The sequence below is a fragment of the Trichechus manatus genome, unplaced genomic scaffold (assembly GCF_000243295.1).
Source record: "Trichechus manatus latirostris isolate Lorelei unplaced genomic scaffold, TriManLat1.0 scaffold00072, whole genome shotgun sequence".
Classification (NCBI taxonomy): Eukaryota; Metazoa; Chordata; class Mammalia; order Sirenia; family Trichechidae; genus Trichechus; species Trichechus manatus.
Window position 1 is genome coordinate 99,747 of NW_004444008.1, and position 17,331 is coordinate 117,077.

Sequence of the window (17,331 nt, forward strand, 5' to 3'; positions counted from 1 at the left end):
TTGCTGCAGTGACCAGGGAACTAAAGGCCCGCCTGACCGTCTCCGATGGTCCCTTCAGCCGCCACTCCAGAGGGTTCTGGGCTGACTCCTGGGGAGGGACCCCATAAGCTGTTTTCAGCCTTGGCAAACACAGGGCCCCTAGTGTTTCATGCAAACAAGTCCTCGAGCCCCTACGAAGTGACCTCAGTGTCCAGGATGGCCGTGGGGATGGGCCTGGCCCTCATGCCTACTCCCCATTCCCCCTGGGTGACCCCGGCCCCCCTGGGCGTGCCCACCTGAGCCTGCCCATCCCCAGCGCTAAAGGTCTGTGGCCCCCTGACCCCGTTAGGAGGGAGAGCACTGGCCCCGCGGCCTGGGACTCTCTGGGCTTGCTCCTCTCCACACATCCTCGGATGTCCTGCTAAAAATTCATCCCATTTCAGTAAACCCTCGCCTGACGTTGCCTGGGAAATCCACCCTTCATTGAAGAAAGCAGATTTAAAGTGTTTTTCAGACACACGCGTTCTCCCTCGTCAGCCAGCAGCAGGTCTGAGCCAAGTACTGACACACGGAACTATGCTCAGCGAGGCTGCGATTAAACATCTCTCACTGTGTCAGCCGTTCACGGGCACGTGTTCAGCACGTAATTACATGCTGAGCCGCGGTGGGATTCTCCGTCCCATGCATGCCCTGAGTCCCTGACAGAAGTCAGCATATCTGAGTGTGGCTGAAACTAGAAGAGCCACTTGTTTTCTGTGCAGAGATTCTCCAGCATCCCTCTGCCTCCACTCACCCTGCGTGTGGGTGTTTGCAGGGTGCGTGGGAACCGTGAGTGGGTGAGATACCACAGACTCAGCACAGCTTGAGTGGCTGGAGGGCTCCGGCACCCACCTGACCCTGCACCCACCCACCTCTGCTCTGCACAAAGGCCTGGACACCCTGTGTAAGAATTCTTTGTCCACACGTATTTCTGCCAGTCACCGTTTACCTCACACGCACGCACCCAGCCCTCACACAGGTTTTCCTCCTGGTCCTCCTCCTCCTTCATCCTCATCCTCTTCCTCTTCCTCCTCCTCCTCATCCTCCTCCTCCTCCTCCTCCTCTTCCTCCTCCTCCTCCTCCTCCTCCTCCTCATCTCCTTCCTCTGCATTCCTCCTTCAGTTGGTCCTCATTGGCTGCACATTTGCTGGGGACCCAGGTGAACTTTGAAATGTTGGGAATCAGACATCAGAATTTTCTCTACAGACTCGTTATTTAGATAATTCCTATCCTAAAGTGAACACTATCTTCTGAGGCAGGAGCCAGGCATGTTGGGGGAGGGGAGAAACAGATGTCAGGACAGACAGATGACCAGAGCTGGGTGCCGCTTGGGAAGCTCAGGGGACAGGAGCTGAGCTATTTGAATGCTTCCTTCCAGAAGCTGAACTCATAACCACCACAGCGTCACATCCCTGGGTCCCTGTAGGGTTTGGCCCATTGGGCATCTCTTTGAACCCTCCTCGGACCCCAGGCCCGTGGGGGACAGTGGGCAGCATGTTGTTCTTTTTTACCTCAGTTTCCTTAGGAAAGTATTGGTTGTTAACTGTTCAGAGAACCCTCCAATGTAACTGTCTTTCTGAAAGTCGCTGTCACGCTTTAACCCTTTTGGCTTTTAGCTGTTATTCCCAGCCTCTAATTTCTTTTGCAGACGAGTGAACCTTGTGGCATTTCCTCAGGAAATTTTACAGCTAAAAGTAGCACTTAACATTTTTAAACAGAAAGCATTCCTCCATTACTTAAAAATGTGCTGCCCCAAATGTCCAGGGGAAGCCAATTACTGATGAGATGATTCCCAGTGTGACCTAGGGGACGATGCTGTGCAGTTCTGAGGAGGGATGCCCCAGGGACCTCACCATCAGTACTGTCTTAGAGAAAAAGATCACCACACAGTTAAAATGTATTTGCCATGGTTGAAGTCCTCCAGGTAGACCCAAGGCACGGTCCTCTCCTTGGGCAGACCCGGCGCGCAGGGCAGAGAGGCCGGGCAGGGTGGCCACAGCCCTCGGCAATCTTGAAATGTAGTTTAAAGTGTGAATTTAAGGGGTTGGGTTTTGACGGATTGGAACTTACTCCAACATTGGCTGTTGATCATATGGTACCAGCTGAAATGGTTGGACACCAACCAATTCTTTTTGGAAGAGTGACTCTGTGTATTCCTTCCATCTTCTTTTGATGCTTTCCACGTAGTTGAGTATTTTCTGCGTAGAATCTTTCAATATTGCAACTCGAGGCTTGAGTTTTTTTCTTCAGTTATTTCAGCTTGAGAAATGCCGAGCCTGTTCTTCCCTCTTGGTTTTCTATTTCCAGATCTTTGCGCATTTCATTATAATGCTTCACTTTGTCTTTTCAAGTCGCCCTTTAAAATCTTCTGTTCAGCTCTTTTACTTCATCATTTCTTCCTTTTGCTTTAGCTACTCTATGTTCAAGAGCAATTTTCAGTGTCTCTTCTGACATGCATTTTGGTCTTTTCTTTCTTTCCTGTTATTTTTAATGACCTCTTGCTTTCTTCATGTATGATGTCCTTGATGTCATTCTACAACTCTTCTGGTCTTTGGTCATTAGTGATCGATGCATCAAATCTACTCTTGAGATGGTCTCTAAATTCAGGTGGGATATATGCAAGCTCATACCTGGGTTCTTGTGGACTTGTTCTAATAATCTTCAGCTTCACCTCGAACTTGCATATGAGCAATTGATGGTCTGTTCCACGGTCAGCCCCTGACCTTGTTCTGACTGATGATACTGAGCTTTTCCATTGTCTCTTTCCACAGATGTAGTGGATTTGATTCCTGTGTATTCCATCTGGCAAGGTCTATGTGTACAGTCGCTATTTATGTTGTTGAAAAAAGGTATTTGCAGTGAAGTCGTTGGTCTTGCAAAATTCTATCATGCAATCTCCAGCATCATTTCTATCACCAAGGCCATATTTTTCAACTACCAGTCCTTCTTTGTTTCCAACTCTTGCATTCCAATCACCAGGTATTATCAACGCATCTTGATTGCATGTTTGATCAACTTCAGACTGCAGAAACCGGTAAAAATCTTCAATTTCTTTCTCCATCTTTGGTGGAGCATAAATTTGAGTAATAGTCATATTAGCTGGTCTTCCTTGTAGGCGTATGGATATTATCTTATCATTGACAGCATTGTACTTCAGGATAGATCTTGAAATGCTCTTTTTGACGATGAATGCAACACCATTCCTCTTCAATTTGTCATTCCCAGCATAGTAGACCATGTAATTGTCCGATTCAGAATGGCCAATGCCAGTCCATTTCAGCTCACTAATGCCTAGGATATCAATGTTTATGCATTCCATTTCATTTCTGATGATTTGCAATTTTCCTAGATTCATACTTCATGCATTCCACGTTCTGATTATTAATGGGTGTTTGCAGCTGTTTCTTTTCATTTTGAGTCATGCCACATCAGCGAATGAAGGTCCTGAAAGCTTGACTCCACACATGTCATTAAGGTGGACTCTCCTCTGAGGAGGCAGCTTTTCCCCAGTCATCTTTTGAGAGCCTTCCAACCTGAGGGGCTCATCTTCCAGCACTGTATCAGACAATGTTCCACTGCTGTTCATAAGGTTTTCACTCGTCAGTTTTTTCAGAAGTACACAGGTCCTTCTTCCTAGTCTGTCTTAGTCTAGAAGCTCGGCTGAAATCAGTCCACCAAGGGAGACCCTGCTGATATTTGAAATACTGGAGGCAAAACTTCCAGTATCAGAGCAACACACAAGCTACCACAGTACGGCAAACTGACAGACACACGGTGGACGTTGAAACTGCACTGACCAGCAACTAAACCCAGGCCTTCCGGGTGGCAGGCAAGAACTCTATCACCAAGCCACCAATGTTCCTGAATCCATTGCTTTCAAGTCAATTCCAACTCACAGAGACCCTATAGGACAGAGTAGAACTGCCCCATAGGGCTTCCAAGGAGCGGCTGGTGGACTCAAACGGCCAACCTTTCGGTTAGCAGGCATAGCTCTTGACAGCTGCACCAAAAAGGTCTAAAATCAATTATATAAACTTCCACCATAAGAAGTTAGGAAAAGAAGAACTAATTAAATCCAGTTTAATTGAAACCCAAACCAATTAAATATAAGTACAAAAATAAAGACAGTAACTTTTCACACACACAAGAAAGTGCTATCATATTAGTTGTGGGCAAAAAAAAAAAAAAAGTCTAAATGAATTTTGTGTTTGCGTTCCTTCTCTGGTACCTCTCGGTTCTTACTCCATTCTGGAGACACCAGCAGACAAGCAGTGGGCAGGGTGTGGTCCACACGAGAAAGAGGGGTGAGACCACCTGGACCCACACAGAAATGTGATCATGAGACTTTAGTGCAGAGAATTGTTATCTGTCAACTCAGATTAACTGCGAAGGGACAATGAGAGCTATAGGGCTCCCTCGGGCCCAGGCAGAGCGTCCACAGAGAGAACAAACTGTGACAGTCTCCTCTCCCCTTACCCCCACTACAATAGTGGATAAATGCGTGTATGTATTTTAAATTAAAATAAAATGTTTCGAGTATGTATCATTCTTTTTAATGATTACCGACTTTAACAAACTGAATACCAGCCTTGATCCGTTGGAACTGGAAACTCAGACGTAAACTCAGGATGGAACCAAGTCAGCCCTGAGCCTCATGGGGAGAAGATAGTTTTGACAGGAACATGCTTTGGTCAGGAAAGTGCTCAGGCACTTTGCAGGAAATAACAGTGTAGATTCTCCCCACCACCACCACCACCACCCAAATTAAATCCAGGTGAGTTAGATTTAAATATAAACTGAAAGATAGTTACAGGTGAATAGGAACCTGCCTTCCAAATGGGAAAACCTGTTGCCATGGAGTCGATTCTGACTCATAGCGACCCTTTAGGACAGAGTAGAACTGCCCACAGATTTCCAAGGGGCAGCTGGTGGATTTGAACTGCCGACGTTTTGGTTAACAGCCGAACTCTCAACCAGCACGCCACCAGCACTCCAAATTACAGAAGAGAAACTGCAGTTCACCAAAGCCATGGGGACGTCGGCCTCTCGATGGTCACGTGCAAAGGAAATGGCAAGACACAACTCTTGCTTGTCAGTCGTGGAGATTACCCTTCAGCGTGGTGAGGGAGCGGGAGCTAGCCGACCCAAGCGCTGTCTGGGGTCACTAAGCTGGAAGCAGGTTTTTGACGTGGATGAAGATTCTTTAAGTGGTCATCCTTAGTTTGAGTCAGGAATTTTAGCCCACGGCAGACGATCCAAAACACAGGTCCAGATTCATTCCCAATATTGTGCATTGCCATATTATTTATAGTAGTAAAGAATGGAAGTCAAGGTTGGAAGTGGTTAACAGTACATAAATATACGCAGGATTGCTCAGCACAGACTGATTTTTAAAGAGGTTTTAAAAAACATGGGCAAGTGGTTAGGGTCTAATTTTAAGCCAGAAAATTTGTTTCATATCAGCTTTTTAAAACTGTATTTAAACAATAAAAGGAAGAGTGCGGGTGTTTGTGTGTGAACAGTGGTTTGAAGACTGTGTGTAGGGTGTGAGGGCAGCTCCACACCTCCCACTTCCTTAATTTTGGGAATGTCCTCTAGCTAGTGGAACCAGGAAAGAGGACTTTATGAAGGTGGAGATAAAGGATAACTGGTGTCCAGCCCATCTACGCTTAACTTACTGCCCCGAGACCGCCACTGTCTATGTTCAGCCCCACTGAGACGTGGGTGGGGCGCGACACTTCAAGCTAGGGCTTGCTGAGGGCGTCTATGGTCAACCATACACAGTCTGTCCTGCAGACAGCTAGTCAGCCTGCAAACATATGTGGGCACCACTTTATCTCATGGCCGGTTGCTGGAGTGCATGAGATAGAGGTCCAGCCAGAGAGAGGCTGGACAGAGGCCCTGGAGACTGCTGTCCCACTGCCTACGGTGACCTGGAGGACAGGGTCCATGAACCATCAGGGTGTGGCTACCCCCAGGGCCCAGGGGAACCCAGTGTGGTCAGCACAGGTTATCCACAACCAAACCCTCTGGCTTTCCAAAAGGAGCAGGAAAGGTTCCTTTTGCGCTGTGTTTGGCTTTCTGAGTGGGAGAGTGATGCTGAGCTTAGCGGAATATGGAAATGCCTGGTGCCGCTCATAGTTTATAATTTAAAACCTGCCAACGGCCTTGTGTAATCTGGGCCTCTGGCCCGCTCTGGGAAGCGTAAACACAAGCCACCAATAGTGAGCGAGAAGACTCTGGTCTCTGCTCCTTGGGAAACATTGTGTGAACAGCCCGAGTGTGCCATCTAGAGGACATCTGATACAAGAGGGCATGTAAAGCTGCTCAGAACAAGACCAGACGGTCTGCCCAGTGGATCGTCTAGAGGAGATTTGAAAACAAGAGGGTGCCTATCGGAGAAAGAAGAGAACAGGATACAAGGAAAAGATTAGGCCGAAGGACTAATGGACCCCAGCTACCGTGGCCTCCACCAGACTGAGTCCAGTACAGCTAGATGGTGCCCAGCTACCACCACAGACTGCTCTGACTGGGATCACAATAGAGGGGCCTGGACAGAGCTGGAGAAGGATGTAGAACAAAATTCTAACTCACAAAAATAGACCAGATTTACTGGCCTGACAGACTGGTGAAACCCCAAGAGTATGGCCCTCAGACACCCTTTTAGCTCAGTGGTGAAGTCACTCCCGAAGTTCACCATTCAGCTGGGGATTGGACAGCCTCATAAAATGGGAGTAATAAGGCACAGGAGCCCAGGTACAAGGACTAGAAGGCAGGAGGGGACAGGAAAGCTGGTGATAGGGAACTCACGGTTGAGAAGGGACAGTGTTGACATGTCGTGGGGTTGTTAACCATTGTCCTAGGGCAATATGTATACTAACTGTTTAATGAGAAACTATTTGTTCTGTAAACCTTCATCTAAGGTACAAAAAATAAAAAGAATTAACTATGTGAGATCAAATTGATAACAGCAACTCAAAAGGTTTGATGGGAAGCCTAGGGGGCAGTGAGTTGAAGATAATGGTGATGGAATAATTTGGAAAAGGACAGTGAGAATAGCAGCACAACTGGAAGAATGTAATGGATGTCACTGAATTGTACATGTAGAAACTTTTGAAACGGTGTACTTTGGCTATGTATATTTCCACCAAAAAAAAAAGAAAAGGGTCCTCCAAGGTCGAGAAGGGAGAGTGTTGACATGTCGTGGGGTTGTTAACCAGTGTGAAAACAATATGAGTACTGACTGTTTAATGAGAAACTATTTGTTCTGTAAACCTTCATCTAAAGTACAATAAATATATATATATTTATTTATTTAAAAAAGGAGACTTTTGCTCTGCAAACAGCTGATCAGAATATGACCAGATGGTATGTGGCCTCTGGTCTCACTGCTGCCATCCTGGGGACCCTCAGACTCGGTGCGCTACCATGAAAAGCTTTGGTCATGCCTCAGTTGGGTCTGGACGAGTGGCCTTATCTTCTTCTCTGTTTGCTTCCTTTTCAAACCTGTGATGTGCCTTCTTCTTGGCAGCCATCTTGCTGTAGTTCAGAGTTCATAGCATATGTGTTATCATAAAATCGTAGTCTAAGCCCCCATTTCTGCCTGAAGGCGCTGCTGCTTCCAACCTTCCTCCTTGTCTGGGATGGGCCCCTGCCTAATCTTAACCCTTCATAGAGAGAAACGGGGTGAGGGTGCCGGACAGAGAGACAGAGAGACATAGCAAGACGGAGACAGACGGACAGAAAGAGACAGAGATAAGACAGACCAGGGAGCCACACTGCCAGACTAGGAGTGAAGGAGCCGCCTGGGAATGAACCTTGGGCCCCAGATTTCCTAGATCGAAAACTAACCACTGGCCAAGCCCCTCCCAGATTCCTGACTCACAACATCGTGAGCAAAATAAAATAGTCGTGTTAAGCCTCTGTTTGGAGATGGCTTGTTATAGAGCAACAGATCGTGAGAACAAATGCTGTCGCTGTTACAACAGTCTAGGTGGAAGTCACGGTTGGCAGAGTCTATGGGGTTGATGCTTTTTCTTACATGGGAGGACTGAATTGTGTCCCCCAAAAAGACACGTCCCAGTCCTAACCCTGGTCCCTGTGAGCATGACCTTGTTTGGAATCAGAGTCTTCCAAGATACTATCAGTCAACATGAGGTCATACTAGAGTGGCACCTTAGGGAAGAGAAGAGACACAGAGAGAGAGGAAGGACATCATGTAAGGCTGCAGCTGCAGGCCTGGAGGCACCCCAGCGAGGAGAGAGGGTCGGAACAGATGCCACCGCAGAGTCTCAGAAGGAATCGACACCCTGACACCCTGACGTCGAGCTCCCGGCCTCCAGAACTGTGAGAGAATAAATTCCTGTTGTTAAAAGCTACCAGTTTGTAGCATTTTGTTACTCCACCCTGAGACACTCGTGCAGGGGTCGTCCAGTGTTCACTGTACCCTGATACTTTTTATCTTACATAATGTGTGTTACAAATATCCTCCACATGAATGTCTCAACAGTTAATAAAATTAAAAAAAAAAAACAATTTCTTATGATGATGCAAAGGCATTTGACTATGTGGATCATAAAAAATTATGGATAACATTGCAAAGAATGGGAATTCCAGGACACCTAATTGTGCTTATGTGGAACCTGTACATAGGTCAAGAGGTAGTCATTTGAACAGAAAAAGGGGACACTTCGTGGTTTAAAATCAGGAAAGGTATGTGTCGAGGTTGTATCCTTTCACCATACTTATTTAGCCTTATGCTGAGCAGCTAATCTGAGAAGCTGAACTATATGAAGAAGGATGCAGCATCAGGACTGGAGGAAGACTCATTAACAACCTGCGATAGGCAGGTGACACTATTTGCTTGATGAAACAGAAGACTTGAAGCACTTACTGATGAAGATCAAAGACCACAGCCTTCAGTATGGATTACACCTCAACATAAAGGAAACAAAAATCCTCACAACTGGACCAATAAGCAACATCATGATAAAAGGAGAAAAGACTGAAGTTGTCCAGGATTTCATTTTACTTCTATCCACAATCAACACCCAGGGAAGCAGCAGTCAAGAAATCAAATGACATATTGCATTGGGCAAATCTGCTGCAAAAGATCTCTTTAAAGGGTTGAAAAGCAAAGATGTCATTCTGAGGACTAAGGTTCCCCTGACCCAAGCCATGATACTTTCAGTTGCCTCATATGCTTGCAAAAGCTGAACAATGAGTAAGGAGGACCAAAGAAATATTGACGCCTTCGAATTATGGTATTGGTGAAAAATATTGAATATGCCATGGACCTTCCAGAAGAATGAACAAGCCTGTGTTGGAAGAAGTACAGCCAGAGTGCTCCTTGGAAACAAGGATAATGAGACTGCATCTCAAGTACTTTGGACATGTCATCAGGAGAAACTAGTCCCTGGAGAAGGACATCATGCTTGGTAAGGTAGAGGGTCAGCCACAAAAAGGAAAACTCTCTACGAGACGGTATGACGCAGTGGCTGTAACAGTGGGCTCACACATAGCAACCATTGTGAGGATGACACAGGACTAGGCAGTGTTTCATTCTGTTGTACATAGGGTCACTATGAGTCAGAACTGATTCAATGGCACCTAACAACACAACGTTGAAAACAGAAACAAGTTCCTCACTGCAATGGACGACTGAGTGATGTTAGTCCTCAAAGTGATATCTTTACTTTTCAACACTTTAAAGAGGTCTTTTGCAGCAGATTTGCCCAATGCAATGTCATCTGATTTCTTGACTGCTGCTTCCCTGGGCATTTATCTGGATCCAAGTAAAATGAAGTCTTTGACAACTTCAGTCTTTTCTCCACTTATCATGATGTTGCTTAGTGGTCCAGTTGTGAGGATTTTTGTTTGTTTGTTTTTTTATGTTACGGTGTAATCCATATGGAAGGCTGTAGTCTTTGATCTTCCTCAGTAAGTGCTTCAAATCCTCTTCGTTTTCAGCAAGCAAGGTTGTGTCATCTGCATATTGCAGGTTGTAAATGAGTCTTCTTCCAATCCTGATGCCATGTTCTTCTTCATATAGTCTAGCTTCTCGAATTATTTGCTCAGCATACAGATTGAATAAATATGATGAAAGAATATAACCCTGTCACACATCTTTCCTGATTTTAAACCATGCAGTATCTCCTTGTTCTGTTCAAACCATTGCTTATTGGTCTATGTAAAGATTCCTCATGAGCACAATTGTCTGTAATTCCCATTCTTTATGATGTTATCCATAATATGTTATGATCCACTCAGTCATCTCTTTTACTTCATCGTTTCTTCCCTTGGCTTTAGCTATTCCACATTCAAGAGCAAGTTTCAGAGTCTCTTCTGACGTCCACTTTGGTCTTCTCTTTCTTTCCTGTCTTTTTAAGGACCTTTTGCTTTCTTCATGAATTATGCCCTTGATATCATCCCACAACTCATCTGGTCTTCGGTCATTAGTGTTCAGTACGTCAAATCTATTCATGAAATGGTCTTTAAATTCAGGTGGGATATATTCAAGGTCGTGCTTTGGCTCTCATGGACTTGTTCTAATGTTCTTCATTTTCAACTTGAACTTGCATATGGGCAATTGATGGTCTGTTCTGCAGTCGGCCCCTGGCCTTGTTCTGACTGATGATATTGAGTTTTTCCATCCTTTCCTTCCACAGATGTAGTTGATTTGATTCCTGTGTATTCCATCCGGCGAGGTCCACGTGTATAGTCACCATTTATATTGTCGAAAAAAAGGTTTTTGAAGTGAATAAGTTGTTGGTCTTGCCATATTCTATCATTTGATCTCCGGCATCGTTTCTATCACCAAGGCCGTATTTTCCAATTGCCAAGCCTTCTTCTTTGTTTCCAACTTTCTCATTCCAGTCACCAGTGATTATCAATGCATCTTGATTGCATGTTTGATCCGTTTCAGCTGCAGAAGTTGGTAAAAATCTTCAGTTCCTTCATCTTTAGCATTAGTGGTTGGTGTGTAAATTTGAGTAATGGTCATAATTTATTCCTAGCAGGTAGAGCTGGGCTTTCACCATTACCTCCCTCTCCCACCAGACCCAAAGGCAGTCCCAACAGCCTGGTCTGTGCCTTCTTTTGCACAAAGGGGTAAGGGGTCATGTTTGAGGCCGTGCCCTGCTGAGTGGGGCCTCTGGCCAACTTGACATTTTGAAGGGTGGGGGGCTGGTAACTGACAGGGGCCATGTGCCATGTGGGGTGCCCAGGTGAGTGTCAGAGGGTGGCGCCCCCTCCACTTGGCTTTGGGGCCCTATTGCCTGGGCACCCTCTCCCCTCAGCTGTGGGGCGCCTCCTCTTGCCTGCAGGCCGACCCTCCTACTCTGGGCCCAGCACAAGATCTGGATGGCATGGCTTCACTGCCCAAGTTGAGCAGGCGACAAAGGCCTGCCCATGTGCACTGGGACCTCAGGCCTCTGATAGGGCACTTCATGGTGGGGGCAACGAGCATCCGTGACTCTTTTTTTCAATCTGAGATTTGTCATTTTGAATTATGGTGGCCCCAGGGTGAGACCTGGCAGGGAGACGTGTGAATGTCAGGGCTGGACCTGCTGGGTGGCGCTGGGGGCCTCCGTGAGGGTTCTGGGTGTCCCTGCCCCCGCTAACCTCAATTGTCCCTCTGTTCTCTGTTGTAGACCCAGTACCCCAGCCTCACTGCCCTCCAGGACGGCTGGCCTCTGTGCGACCAAGGGAAGGTGGTGGTGCAGCTGGCCACCCTCCTCAGAGTCCGGCTTAGGCCCGGCAACTTCTACCTGCATGTGGTGGCCAGGGGTCAGCACACCGCCAGGCTGGTCCTGACATGCCTCTCCCGGTGAGGGCGGGAAACGGGGCACATCGCTGTCCCCGAGGCCATGTATGGCCAGGTCTTCACGGGAGAGTTCCTGGAGCAGGTGAGTGCTGATCGGGGCAGCTTTCCGCTGCACAGCTGCCTGCTGACCACCGGCACTGCCATCCACCACGCCCCATGGGGCAGCATCACAGACCCTACCTCTGTCCTGCAGGGCCGCCCCCAGCCTGAGCATCCACTGCTCGACAGCATCTGGGAGGCCCCAGCCCCGGCCATGGCAGGCCCACTCTCCCAGCAGGGAGCCCCAACTCTGTACCCTGGGTGTCCGGACGGAGGCCCCACAATGCCCCCTGAGAGCTCGGATGGAGACTTGGAAGGGCCAAGAGTGGGGCCAGGGCCCATGGACAGGAGGGGCAGCACCGAGGCCTCCTACACAGGTGGGCCCAGCCCGGAACCCAGGGGGCGCTGGTTCCGGAAGTCGTATGTGGAGGCCCTTCGAAACCCTGTGCCCCTGGGCTCCAGCTCCGAAGAGTCCCTCCTGGAAGAGGCCGCGGATGCAGCTCCCAGATGCTTGACCCAGGGCAGCAGGCCCAGGGCAGCTGCCAGCCCAGTGCAGAGGGGCCCTGCACCCCCCCAGAGGCCCCTGGAGAGCCAACCGCCAACAGATAGGGCAAGGATGGCACCCAGGAGGTCACGGTCATGGGACAAGCCACTCAGGAGCCCCCTTGGCAACGGACCCGAGGCCCAGCAAGAGTCTTGTGACTCGGCAGGCATCCAGGCTGCAGGAACAGGAGCCACGGGTCTCAGTGCTGCAGTGGGGAGCCCCGAGAGACCCCGGGAAGATGAAGGTAACTGCCCCCACCACACCCCCATGATCTGGTAACGAGGTTCTTGGGAAGCCCCGTCTTCGAGTCCATCTTGACTTGGTGAGACAATGTTTGCATCGATACACTTGCATGTGGCAGAACTGAAATAGCCAGGGTTTCCCAGGACCCCACCTGTGCTGTAAGGTGTGGCCACCTACATTCTTTACCTGAAATGGGCCAGGTCTCACCAGATTCTCTGGGACCCTGTTATTTCCATGTGTCTATGTTTGCCTTAAAGCTGAGATGAGCGGCTGTCTCAGACCACAGGGAAGAGCCTCTTCTGACCCATCTGTCCTTGGTAGGTGTTCCTCTAGCCTCAGCTGACATAGGCGCGGACAGCAGCAGCTCCCAGGGACCAAAGCCTGGCACCTTCTCTAACCAGCCACCCAAGCGGCTGTGCCCCAAGGACCCCAGAGACTCTGAGCTCAGGGCGCCCAGCCAGGTGCTAGGTGTTAGCCCGGCACTGCTGCAGTTGGGGACAGTGACCCTCCCAGGTAAGCCACACTGTGCCACACAGGCCCTCCCCTGCCCCCTGGGCACAGCCTACACTCAGGACGCCCCTTCTGTCCCCACAGGGACCCGGGACCGCAGCGGCCGGGCGGTGGTGCAGGTGTGCACAGGAGGCCCACTCTGGGCCAGGGAGCACGCCTCAAGCACTGAACTGACCTGCCTCCTGATGTACCTGCACAGCATCCCCAGGTGGGACCCGAGCTGGCTCCCAGCTGCTTTCAGCTGAGACCTTCTGTGTTTGGGGCTCCTATCCTCCCACGGGCAGTGATGTGATCAGGAGCGTGCTGCGGGGATAACCCATGTGAATGTGTCCTCTGATACCAGAGAGTCTCCCGTCTGTAGTCACAGGAGCCATCTGACCCAGAACCGCCTCCACTCTGGCCCTTCTGCCAACCGCCTCGTCCCCCTCCTCCCAAACACAGTGGCTGTACTCACTCCTCTGTCCTCCAGCTCTCCCGCGGGGCAGGGGTTCCCTGGCTCAGGCTGCTCCCCGCTTCACACCACCCCAGCTCACTCTGGTTTCCCCCCAGTTGTCCCATCCACCTTAACTGGACCCTTAATTGGGCATTGCTTTCATTACCCAGTGTTGTTTATTTACACTCGTAGACTTTATACTCCCCTTTATGCTAAAACAAGACTTGAAGTAGCCTTGGATGAAAACGTGAGCTGACATAGCCGGGGTTCAGAATAAGATGTTAAGAGACCATACGGAGAAACTTGCTGTGTGGTGCAGGATTGGGGGTGTCGGTGTGATTTCTGCTTGTCCCAGCCCCCAAGATGAAGTTCACACACCCTTGCCTCCTGAGGACAAAGCATGCCACCTGCATCCTGCGTGGGACATGGCATCACCACGGGCCGCTCCAGAGGCAGGTGGCCGGATGACCTTCTCCCAGGCTGTGGTTTCTGGTGCTCCTGTGGACCCATGACAGAAGCAGGATTGCCAAGTTGAGGGAGGTTAAAGCTGTCATTGGGCCCCTCCAGTCATCAGACACAGATAGAACCCCTGGTCAGACTGCCTGTGTCCAGACCCAGCTCTGCCCTTGCTGGCTGGGGTAGGCATGGTCCTCACTAGACCAGTCCATGGTGATAACAGCATCTCAAAGGTGTGTTAAAGGCTTAGAGTGATCTATGTAAGGTCTGGTGTACTGTGGTACATGATACACCATCAAATGATGTGCTCTTGTTCGAGGACATATTACATGGTATATCATCACATCATGTGATATCATGTGAGAGCATATTGCGTGATACATCATCACGTGATGTGATCTTGTGTGAGGACATATTACATGATACACTATCATGTCACTGATCTCATGTTCTTTGCAGCATATCAACTTTCTATTTAAATTTCTTCTGAAATAGTTTAGGTAGAATCAATGCGGGAACATTTAGGCAGACAAAAAGCATATCCACTCCTCACTTACTGACATAGTTAGGTTCCAAAGACTCGGTCATTATGCGAAAATCGGCATTATGCAAAACCGGAGAATGACCACATCAGATCACAAAATGGAGGATGACTACATCATGACATAACTGCCAAATTACTTCATTACATAACTGCCAAACCACTCAGAATCATGGCCCAGCCAAGTTGACACATAGCCTTAACCATCACAGCCAGCATTACTCCTACCTCGCAACTTGGTGTTTGTTACTGCCAGACGTATGGTATTAATGCACAGAATCGTCAGATAGTAGATTTTTTACTGTTGTCATAAATGCAAAATGTCAGATAACAAGATACTCAATAAGTGAGAAGTAGCTCTAATGATATTCTGTCCACACTGCTTCCCCAGGGTATCGTTCCCAGTTAGCCAGCAGACCCTAGCTTTACTGCCCCAAGTGAGGCTGGGATTTCAAAACTGTCCATCAGCAGAGTTTTCAAAATATAACGAAACCACACTGGAAAAATTGATTTCATCCTTGCATTCTTTTGTACCTTGTAAGCTCTGTTCTAGGGTAATAACATTTTCTGTTTTCCAAAAGCATTCTTTTATGGGAGCCTGCAGAACTACCCGGGCTGTGATGGAGAGCTGTCCTTACCGACAAGCATAGTACTATCACACACTGTGTGGAGTGTGTGCCCTTCCACATACCATACCTCACTTAGCCAATGAGCTGAGGTCTGTTTCCTCCATTTGTAAATGAAATACCTGAGGACAAAGGGATTACATTCTTTCCCAGAACTTCACTGTGGGAGGTGGGGGCCGCAGAGTCAGGCTTTGGCCCCAGGTCTTTAGTCCTGTGCTTCTCCCACTCTGCCACAGCAAAGAAGGACCATGTCACCAAAGCAGGTGTCTTCACCAGCTCTGAAGGGAACCTCTGCTGAGAAGTAAATTCCTAAAGCACATGGGAAGAAATGGTTCTGAAGCCTCGGGATTTGACTCGTTGTTTCCCTGCAAGGATCCTAGTTTTGCCAGTATCCTAATGGACTGTTGCACCTTGAGAAGCCAAATCCACTGCCCTCGTGGGATGTGAGACCTGTCTTCAGCTCTGTTAGGGTCTAGCCCAGCTCCACCCAAAGAAAAGAATCTGCAGTTTGTCTTGATAACAGCTACCGTAGGTGTGTGATGAGGAGCCCTGCATGCCTGTAAGCTTGCCTTGAAAATGGACTACCATCAAAATCTTAGATACAGATACATATGGAGTCTCAGAATCACCCACCTGACTCCTGCCCAGTGCAGGAATCCACCCATCATCCATTCACCCATCCTCCATCCACTCATCCTCCATCCATCCTTTATCCATCCATTCTCCATTCATCTATCCTCCATCCATCTACCCTCCATCTATCACACATCCTCCATCCATCCACCCTCCATCTATTCCACATCCTCTATCCATTCATCCATCCTCCATCCATCCAACCATTCATTCATTCATCCATCCACCAACCATCCATCCTCCATACATCCATACATCCACCCAACGATTCTCCATCCATTCATCTATCCTCCATCCATTCATCCATCCTCCATCTATCAATCTTCCATCCAACTGTCTATCCTCCATCCAACCACCAACCAACCATCCATCCTCCCATCCGTCCTCCACTCATCCTTCCATCCTTCATCCATTCGTCCATTTATCCATCAGTATATCCATCCAACACTTACTGGGAAATACAAAGGAGAATGGAATATGGTACCTGCCCTCAAGGTAGACAATATATGGACCCAAATTATTATAGCTTCCAGTGTCAGGCAAGTCCACAGTGCTAGGGAAGGAGCCGCAGCCTCGGCCAGGGAGGGGCTGGGAACTTATTCACAGACAGGCTCACAGTCTACCTGTTGAAGGAGACAAGAAGAGAAAGACTTTCTAGGTAGAAGGCACAGCACATACAAAGCCCAGAACCAAAGTCACATTCCACACTGGAGGTGGAGCTGACAGTGGGTGAGGCCAGGAGATACTGGGAAGGGAGTAGTCCCCTGGGCTAGAAGACCACACTGACCGTGGTGTGGAGTGGATGGAGGGACCATACTTGGGCAGGGAGACCTAGGATGTGGAGGGCAGATCAGCACAGTGTTCTCAGGTGGTGAAAGGACCTCAGGGGCCAAATCCAGGAACATGGTGGCTGAGGGGTTTAGTCAGCCAGCTTCACTGGCCAGGGAAGACGGAACCCAAAAAAAGAGAAGCAGGTTTGGCCCAGAGCTCACACTGAGCAGTGCCAATGTGAACATGGTAATGAGCAAATCTCCTCCTAGTGGCCCCAAGGAGAGGTGGGCTGTTCGCTCTATGGCCCTCCCTTCAGCAAAGCCACCAGTGGATGAGATGGATAATGGAGAACATGCCCATCTCGGATAATGGCCAGTGATGCTGCAAGACACATCTAGCCTCTGTAGCACCTCGCTCCTCTGCACGGCATCTCCTAATGTTTGGAGGAAATTGTCTTACTGGGACCCTGAGATGCAGACACAACAGCTGGTGTGATGTCAGAGGTGAAGGGGGAAACACCGAGGGTGGGTCATCAGGGGAGAACAGACATGGTCCAAGGAGCATCATCCAGCCTCACCACCATAAGCTACTGGAGCCTGATCCTGCAGGGAACCCTGGACCAGGGTGGACACCAGCCTCAGAAGGTGGGGACTTGTGTCTCAGGACCCAACCCTAGTGTGACTCCGCGCCCTC

General features: G+C 48.7%; 1 protein-coding gene across 1 annotated transcript in view; it reads left to right on the plus strand.

Moving 5' to 3' along the window:
* The first annotated feature begins 11,228 nt into the window (after nt 1-11,228).
* Nucleotides 11,229-17,331, plus strand: part of PLEKHG4B (pleckstrin homology and RhoGEF domain containing G4B) — a 58,380-nt gene continuing 52,277 nt past the window's right edge. Inside the window, 5 exon segments of the mRNA XM_004380289.2 lie at nt 11,229-11,243; nt 11,343-11,468; nt 11,670-12,669; nt 12,990-13,181; nt 13,263-13,386. Coding sequence (XP_004380346.2) covers nt 11,229-11,243; nt 11,343-11,468; nt 11,670-12,669; nt 12,990-13,181; nt 13,263-13,386 — 1,457 coding nt within the window.